Genomic DNA, 9,424 nt, shown 5'->3' on the forward strand with positions numbered 1-9,424 from the left:
GGTTTTTGGATATTTTACTGCAAAAATCTTACATATTGCACCTTTAATAATGTTAGGTAAGAATAGTAATGTAAATTGTAATGTAATGTAAATTGAGAAAAAAAAGTAAATGATGACCGAATTTATTATATTATATTATATTATATTATATTATATTATATTATATTATATTATATTATATTATATTATTGAAATGTATTTTTTGAAATTGTATTTTGAACAATTATGACTATCCGCTAGAAGACGCTATGCGCTAAACACAACACCAACTCACGTGGCAGAAAGAACTTCCAGTTGAACCGGAAGTAGAGTTTCTCACACACGTGAAGACAGAAGCAACAGAAAATGGATTCTACCGAGTTAACAACTCCAGAAAATGTTTCTAAGAAAAAGGGGAAAACGAAAAAACCAAAACGAAAGGCGAAACCTGACGAAGCTCCAGTGGAGAAGATGGATCGGGTGGAGGGTGAAGTGAAGGACGAGAAGCCAGTGTCAGAAGCGTGTTTTCCTCCAACATTCAGCATGTCCGATATCAAAAACAAGCAGCGCAGACATGCGATGTTCCTTAAACTTAAAGAGCAGAAAAGAAAGGTGACATCTCACTGACATAACGTTACACTCTTATTGAAGCGCTCATGAACGCACAATTTGGCTGTGTTTCAAAACTTAAAGAGCTGCCAGGACAGACAGCCATTTGGGCATCATGATCAAGACAGAATGATGCTAAAATGACCAAAAAGGACAAGCGCGCCTTTGGTGCTTTTCGTTCACTTCAAAGAATAATTAAAAACACCACTTGTACATGTATAGTTCACTAAGAATCTGAGACACAGTCAGCTCTAGAATTAAAAGAATTATTGAATTATCTAGAATTAGTGTTCTATATTATATGTTAAAGCTATCATTTATGTCTTTCAGCAAAAGTTGGAACTGAAAAAGAAAAGAAAAAAGGAGAGAAAAGCTCTTGGTGATAAGGTATGTTTGGTGTACTGTATTTCACAGCATCCATCTATCTCAGTCAGCTACATTAGATAATAAATCTCATTAAAGTAAATCTCATTCCTCTTGCAAAAATTATTTCTTTGCACATAGGGATAGGAATGGGCAATTAAATAATAAAAACTTCCCTGATAGCATTCATATTTGGGCCTCATTCAGGGCCAACTAATGGCACATATGGCTCAGTTCTGGAAGCAGTAAAGGTCATATGGGCCGTATCTGGCCCACACACATAAAGCCGGTTTTAGTGTGAGACTTGCTGTGTGTGGCCCATGTGACCTTTGCTGCTGCCAGAACTGAACCATATGTGCCATAGTTGGGTATGTATGCTATTGTCAGCCACACACAGGTTGAGTGTGTGGTTCCATGTGGTATGTGGGCCAGTAGAATGTATGAGATGTGGGCCACAACTGGGCCAGATGTCATTTGCTATCTGGGTTGTTACAATGTTTTTATGGTCTAAACTTGTTTATAGATAAACAATGTTTATCTATTTTACATAATTTTTTCATTGCATGCAGTGAGACTTTTCTATTTTTAGATTCTTGCAAAATTACTTAAAAGGTTAGTTTCATTATGAAAGTTCTGTTAATTACTCACCCTCATGCCGTTCCACACCTGTAAGACCTTTGTTCATCTTCTTAACACAAATATTTTTGATGAAATCCAAGAGGTTTTTTTGTCCCCCATAGAAAGCAATGTAATTACCATATTCAAGGTCCAGAAAAGACATTGTTAAAATAGTCAATGTGACTACAGTGGTTAAACCTTTGTTATAAAGCAACGAGAATACTTTTTGTGTGCAAAAATAATGACTTTATTCAACAATTTCTTCTCTACCCTGTCACCCTGTTTTATGAAATGTTTATTTTAATTTCAAAACATACTTAACATGCTCCATTCCTCTATTCGGTGAAACGCTAATGTATTTTAGTATTGATATGATACTTTTGATAATTTAGTTGTGTACAAAACAATTCAATAGTGAATGGAAAGGATAATTCTTAATGGTGAATGCCTACATTACTCAAGGTAATTAAAATTGTCATATGAAGAATCACACAATAATGATACTAATATAAGTTTCACAAACCTCAAGTACACAACTGGCTTCATTTCGAGATGGACATCACTAGAAAAAATGAAAAGCTGCAGCTGAGTGAGTAAGATGTTGATTCAGGAACTGCTCTGAAGACAGACTCAGTGAATTCATTCATTAGACTGATTTAAATAGTAGCTTTATGAGTTGTTTTGAATGATTCATTAAAAGAAATGGTTTATTCTTGCTATACATGGTCTTTTTATCTTATTTCTACAAATATATCATTTTTAACAGGTATATTGCTCACCTCAAATGCATTAAATTTGCGGCAAATTGTTTCAAGTCACTGTTTCCATGTATTTTGTCTTTGCAGGCGCCACCTAAAGAAGTGCCCAAGACAATAGAAAACCAGAGAATATACGACGAAACTACAGTCAACCCAGAGGATGAGGAGGTGATTTGTGAACCCTATTCCACCTGCTGCCTGCTTCTGTAGACATCATTTACCATTTCGGAAGTAACTTTTGTTAATTTTGTTTTTTAAAATCCAGGTGGCTTTTGATGAAGGAACTGATGAGTTTGCTGCTTACTTCAATCGGCTGACAAATCCCAAAGTTCTCATCACCACTTCAGACAGGCCCAGAGGAGTGAGTTCAAGTTTGTTTAACTGTTTTGTTTTCTAATTCACTCTTGTTGTAATTAACCTTTTAAGAATAGTAATATCCTTCAAATATTTTGTTCTTATGGGTTTGTTTCTGCATGTTTTCAGAGGACAGTGAGGTTTTGTGAACAGCTGGCAACAGTAATCCCACATGCACATGTCTACTACAGAAGAGGTCTAGCGTTGAAGAGAATCATCCCACAGTGTATATCTAGAGATTTCACTTATCTGATGGTGATCAATGAGGACAGAAAGGTGCCAAGTATCCTTTGTTCAGACTTCATTATATAACCACTTCTTTGATCTGTGAGATTTGGTTGTATTGTCTGCTTATAAGAAACACTCACTGAATTCTACCTGAAGGATTTTTCCCTCACTTAAAGTGTCACAGATGGTTTGGTTCTCTGTCACCTTCCTGACGGGCCAACTGCACATTTCAAAGTCAGTAATGTTCGTCTTCGCAAGGAAATGAAGGTTAGTGAATTTTTTATTTTTTTTTTTTATTTATTTTTAATAAACTTGGTTATAATTCTAAGATTCAATACAGTCACAAAAGGGATTTTGCTGGTCCATGTTTTATAATACAACATATTTCCATAATTATGACTTAATTGTAAACACCCACTGTGATTGGATCTTACTGAAATAAGTATTGCATGTGGAATCCTTTCGAATACTTTTACCACATTATTTTACTATTACAGCTGTCGAGATTAATGAATTGTTACATTATATTTTAAATCTTTTCCTATCACATGGAAGGTTGCAGTGATTATCAATTAGCAGATGACAGTCTGTTCATCTCGTGACTGCTGTGATGTCGTCATTGCAATGCAATTTCAGCACTCTCACGAAATGCTTTCACCATAACTAACAATGTAAACACGATTTAAATACAGTAAGAGAATCATTGTGTAGTGTAAGAGCGCCGTTATAACAGGAGTTTTGGCAAGTGTTCAGACACAATGTCTGCGTAGCATCCCATATTGTTATCACAATCTTATTGTAAACAACTAGGCCTACAGTACTTTAGATCCACTTGCTGCTCAATTGACTGAACATCAGTGGGCGGGGACAACGATGCAAAAGTAGGCGTTTGTTGTCTTGCCCAGAGGCAGTTGTATGCAAATGATTGTGCCCCTGTGACATCACATGGCAAATCGGTTCCAAACAAAGCTTTTTTACAGCTTGATTATATAATTTTTATTGATGATGACATTTTAAGTTATGGAACTTGCAGGATGCAATGATACAAAGACCTACTTATATGTCAAAAGGCCAAGAAAAAATTGATTTCTCATGTCATAATTTAGTTAGATTTCAAACTGATTAAAAGCCATTAGAAATTTGTCCATACAGCACCACAAAATGTCATTTGAAGATTTAATTAATTTTGAAAGGTAATTAGACCCTCCTATTGTGCTACATCAATTCAAATTCAGGAATTGGGTGAGTTTGATATGAATTTTTGTCAGTTCTGAAAGGCGCACAACCCTGTCCTTAATTTTTCCTGTTTTTCCTCAATAGAGAAGAGGTAAGGACCCAACAGAACATGTCCCAGAAGTCATCCTCAACAACTTCACTACTAGACTTGGTCACTCCATCGGCCGGCTGTTTGCTGCCTCTATTTCCCTCATGATCCACAGTTTGTGGGCCGTCAGGTCGCCACATTTCACAATCAGAGAGACTTCATCTTTTTCAGGTTTCACAGGTAAGTGTTCCCTCATTTGAGTAGTTTGAAGGTAATAAATGAGGCTTACAGCCGTGGCAAAAGTATTGGCAGTGACATTAATTTTGTGATTCGCAAAGTTTTCTGCTTCAGTTTTTATGCATTGATTCACATTGTTTCTAGATTATTGTGCAGAGTGATCAGATGATTTTAAATAATTGCAAAAAGCTTCATTGGCCAAAAAAAGAAAAAAAAGGAACTTTATCACAACCCAAATTTCACAAAATGTCCAGCTAGCATAATTTCTCTAATCATATCATCAGCACATGGGAAAGTGTTGACAAATACTAGTTAAATAAGATTTTTATGATATCAAAATTTTCCATATCATTGAAATTTCATTAAAAAAAAATTATTTCATTTTTAAAATTACCAGACAACCGGACATGGGCAGGATTATGCATCCACCATTAATAATACACCAAGAGAACAGGACTCCCTATATTTTAGCTCTTCACACACTCTTCTTAGATTTTATTCAAGTATTGATGCGCGCTGTCTGCGCGGTTCTTGCACGCGGACCGGGTTAAAAAAAAAAAAGGTGAAAAAAATAATAATAATAGAAATGACATGAAGTAAAGCAGAAATAAGCACCTATCATCAATTTGTATCAAAAGCTGAAATTACTCCAAAGAAAGTAATATCACAAAGAACTAAAGGAGAGAGGTCAGCAGCATTACTGTCCCGGAGTTGCCCGCATTTCTGTGGTTATAACTCAGGTGTGAGTTTTAACAGCTGGGGTCAAGCATAAAGGAGCCACTTCTCTCCAAGTAAAACATCAAGGACAGACCAAAATTCTGTAGGAATACAAGGAAGACAAGTCAAGTCACCTTTATTTATATAGCGCTTTTTACAATCAGGTTGTGTCAAAGCAGCTTTACATTTCTGGTATATAATTTTGGCTGCACAGCACTCTAAAGAAGTGTCAATGCAGGCAATCAAAACACTGTGAATATCAAATGTCAAGTGTCCCCAATAAGCAAGCAGGTGACAGCGGCAAGGAACCCAAACTCCAACAGGTGACATCAGGTGGCAAACAGGTGGCAAATAGGTGTTAAAATGGAGGACAAAAAAAAACTTGGGAGAAACCAGGCTTAGTCGGGGGGTCACTGGAATAATTACTCTGAATGTTGCGATCCTATCGGACTTACGATAGCTACCTGAATCGTAACAAAGCACTGTTCGGCAAAGGAACAGTGCTTTGTTACGATTCAGGTAGCTATCGTAAGTCCGATAGGATCGCAACATTCAGAGTATTTATTCCAGTTCAATCCAGTTGAGGATCGTATTCATCACTGCGGTATGGACGGTTTGTTGAGGAGCTGTGCCACTTGCTGTCGTGTCGATGAGGCCTTCACAATGGATAATCTAGTTGACTCAATCTCTGCTGATACTTCAGGGATGTGTTGTGGTCGTGTCAAGGCGTAGGTCCTCAATCTCACCGGGATAAACAGAAAGATTAAATACATAGGCCATTCTTCTTCTGATGTAACGATCCTGGTGTTATAGGAAGTGTTCCTGGTCCGGCTGACCTAATTTATGCAGCCTAAGGGGGTCACACAAACGTTTTTCTATTCAATGGCTACTTTCCCATTGTTTTTCTATAAACGCGCTTGACGGACGTGCATGACCGTTACGCTCGCGTCTCGCGTCTTTTGCAGCGCCTCACACATATTAAATGCCGTGTCAAGTAAAAGAATTTCAACTTTTACACGCAGCGCAGCTCATCAATGTCAGTTCCAAAACAGTGGACCAATCAGAAGAACTTGGAGGCGGGGCAAGCGTTGCGAGTTGGCATGACAACTGTTTTATTTAATGGCAACATGGCGGAGGAGCGCTCATTATTATCTTATTTTCTTTTTTTCCATGTCAACTTGTATCTGTAAATTCTGCAGTTTGCCTATTTCTATTATTTCCGTTATTGTGTTATTGCATCACGTCTCAAAGGCGCGTCTCGAGACTCTCGCGTTCTATGCTGCGCTTTTTTTAAAACCACTCCTGAGCGCTGCGTCTCGCGTTTTTAGACGCAAAGACGCGTTCTGTGTGAACGGCCCCTAATAATCCTTTAACGTATTTGAAAATATAAATTGTTAATGTGTTATGTGTATGCCAGGTTAAAGAGATGCGTAGTGCAAGTGTTCTCTGATGAAGTCCCCTTCTTATTGTTTGCAGGTTTCTAGTCATGTACAGTCATGTACAAGCATTGGGCATTATAACCAATCACACGTTTCTATTGAGCTTATGAATGTATAGGCCAATCAGAGGCATTCAGGTTAGTCATCACTGAAATGAAGAGTTTTGTTTAGTGCACACGCTCTCTGACTGAATTCTAACTGAAACTCATGAATTCTCCCATCATAAACAAAGTGCAGATTCGATGTAAGAGATTCATGTATCAGTATAGTCAGCTTCCGTGATTTTAACGGGAATGTTTGTGAGTGTGCTTAAATACACTTTTCCAAGATGTAAATACACTTTTCCAAGATGGCAGCAAGCTGGTGTTCCCTTTCTGTATACAGTTTATTCCAGTTAATATAATTTATTGTATATATAACATATATAACATATCATGCTGATAAGATTTCTTAGTCTTCATTTACTAATGTGTAAAAAGCATTAAAATAATTCATAAATGGTTCTTAGATTGTTTTATCTGTGTAGCCAGAATATTATGTGCAGTTTTTCCCAAACACAAAAAACATTTTTATGAATTCTATTAATTGTGTTAATAATCATTATTACAATATCTAGAGCATTAATTGATATGAATGGCCCTGTAGTGAGTTCCTGTTAATTTTATAATTCATGAGTAACATAAAACATTTATGCTATTTCAGATGAAGCTTCTGTTCCACCTTTGCAGTGTAAAGATTGATTTTGTTAATGATAACATTTTATTGGTAGCAGCCTGCTACCAACGGCCGTTTGTTATAACATTTGAAATAACAAACTTGAACGTGCAAAAGACGCAATATGTGAACAGCCCCTTAGTTACCAATTTTTTTTATTCCAAAGTTTTGTCTCTGGCTCTGCCACCTTGTAAAGTTACTCTGTGTTACTGGACACTTTTATTTACTTATAGTAAATATAGTATAACATTGTTGCCTTCCATTGATGTATGTTAATCCGTTGCTACACAGTGGAGTTCTGAGGGTCAGACACAGTATTTTATCTAACCATCTTACTGGTGTGTCAGCATTATTTAAATAAATGTTTATTTTTTTATTAAACCACATAGCTTGTCATTAATTAGCTAAGATATGCTGTGATTTTAAATTTAAACATGGATTTTTATTCTTATTTTACATGTGTACACAGACGTTAGGTAATGAATATTTGCCTCAAAAGTCAGTCTCATGTAAATTTATTGGTAGAAATGTGTATGAATGCTGTGTTTGGGACATCTGGAAATTTTTTTGCCTGGAGAAGAAAAGGTGATGCTATCATGAGTCCTGTGTCATGCCGACAGTGAAGCATCCTGAGACCATCCATGTGTGGGGATTGTTTTCATCCAAGGGAGTGGGCTCTCTCACAATTCTGCCCAAAAACACTGCCAGGAATATGGTTATCAAAATGTCCTAAAAGTCCAATTTCTCCCAACAAGCCATGAGCTATTTGGTGATGATCTGTGCATTTTCCAGCATGATGGAGCACCATGTCACAAGACAAGGATGATAATGAAGTAGCTTGGAGATCGTCACATTAAAATTTTGGATCTGTGGCCAGACAACTCCTCGAATCTTAATCCCAGAGAGAACCTGTAGTCAATCCTCAAATAGCAAGTGGACAAGCAGAAGTCCACAAACTGTGATCAACTCTGAGCACTAATAAGGCAAGAATGGAAATACATCAGTCTTGATTTGGCCCACAAGCTGATATCCAGCATACTGAATACTGAAAAAGCAAATTTTGTGAAACATGATTTCTCACTGCCAATACTTTTGGCCATGGCTGTATATACAAATTCCATTCAGTTCATTGAAAAATACTCTCAACCAGGGTTTGTTAGTGAGATTTGTTAGACAGATTTGTTAGACAGATTTATGTTGCCTGTTAGGATCAAATTTGTTTCAAATATGAACTTGATCTACAGAATAGAGTATGAATGCATTGTAGAAAAAGTAGAGACACTGTCAGAATTATATTTTACAATCAGTTACATTTTAACTGGTTAAAAATCATAGTTTCTACAAGACTGAATAAACTCATGTGTATCATTCAGGTACATCTTCAAGAATGAAAAGAAAGTGGGTATACAGGAACTAGGACCTCGCTTCACTCTCAAACTTCGCTCCTTACAGAAAGGAACCTTTGATTCAAAGTTTGGGGAATATGAATGGGTTCACAAAGTAAGTTCTAAATCTAACATCTCACCTATGAAGAACATTGGTTGTTTAAATGTGCTGTGATTTGTCAGTTATTTGTGGCAGTCATGCATTATTAATGGATTCTTACTGTGTTTTAGCGACATGAAATGGATTCCAGCAGAAGAAAATTCCATCTTTGAGGGACAGACTGGAAACACAGGATAACCGTGTTGATGTTTCATAAATATCTTAAAAAAAAAAAAAAAAAAAAAAAAAAACCTTATGTTATGAAATGAAATATAAAGTGTTTATAGAAACACAAGCTGTGTATTTTCTGTATTATATTATCTTGTATTAATGTGGTAATTTGCATAAGAATATTATAACATGGCTGGACAGAAAGATATCTGATTTGTCTAGAGGCATGACAAATGAATCAAGGCATGTTTAAATACTTCAGTAAATACTTGTATTCCTTTACTCAAGTATTTGGGGTGTGTTTGTTTGAAATTTCTGGTAATTAAGACTATGATATCTCTGTCTTAATTTTGCAACACTTGGGTTGGGGCATACACAAAATACTTTTAAAAATGCAAAAATTACCTTGGAAAGATTTAAAACTAGGCTGTCACTGTAGACTTTTTTTTTTTTTAATAAAAACTGGCTTCTCACAGTGGTCACTATTA

General features: G+C 36.2%; 1 protein-coding gene across 1 annotated transcript; it reads left to right on the top strand.

The window, feature by feature from the left end:
* The first annotated feature begins 247 nt into the window (after nucleotides 1-247).
* Nucleotides 248-9,411, top strand: rpf1 (ribosome production factor 1 homolog). The gene is given in 10 exon segments (XM_048172560.1): nucleotides 248-591; nucleotides 919-975; nucleotides 2,415-2,495; nucleotides 2,593-2,688; nucleotides 2,811-2,964; nucleotides 3,094-3,176; nucleotides 4,230-4,325; nucleotides 4,328-4,413; nucleotides 8,654-8,780; nucleotides 8,897-9,411. Coding segments are annotated over 10 exon segments (1,068 nt in total). The 5' UTR covers nucleotides 248-345; the 3' UTR covers nucleotides 8,939-9,411.
* The last annotated feature ends 13 nt before the right edge of the window (nucleotides 9,412-9,424 follow it).

This window comes from Megalobrama amblycephala, linkage group LG21 (assembly GCF_018812025.1).
Source record: "Megalobrama amblycephala isolate DHTTF-2021 linkage group LG21, ASM1881202v1, whole genome shotgun sequence".
Classification (NCBI taxonomy): Eukaryota; Metazoa; Chordata; class Actinopteri; order Cypriniformes; family Xenocyprididae; genus Megalobrama; species Megalobrama amblycephala.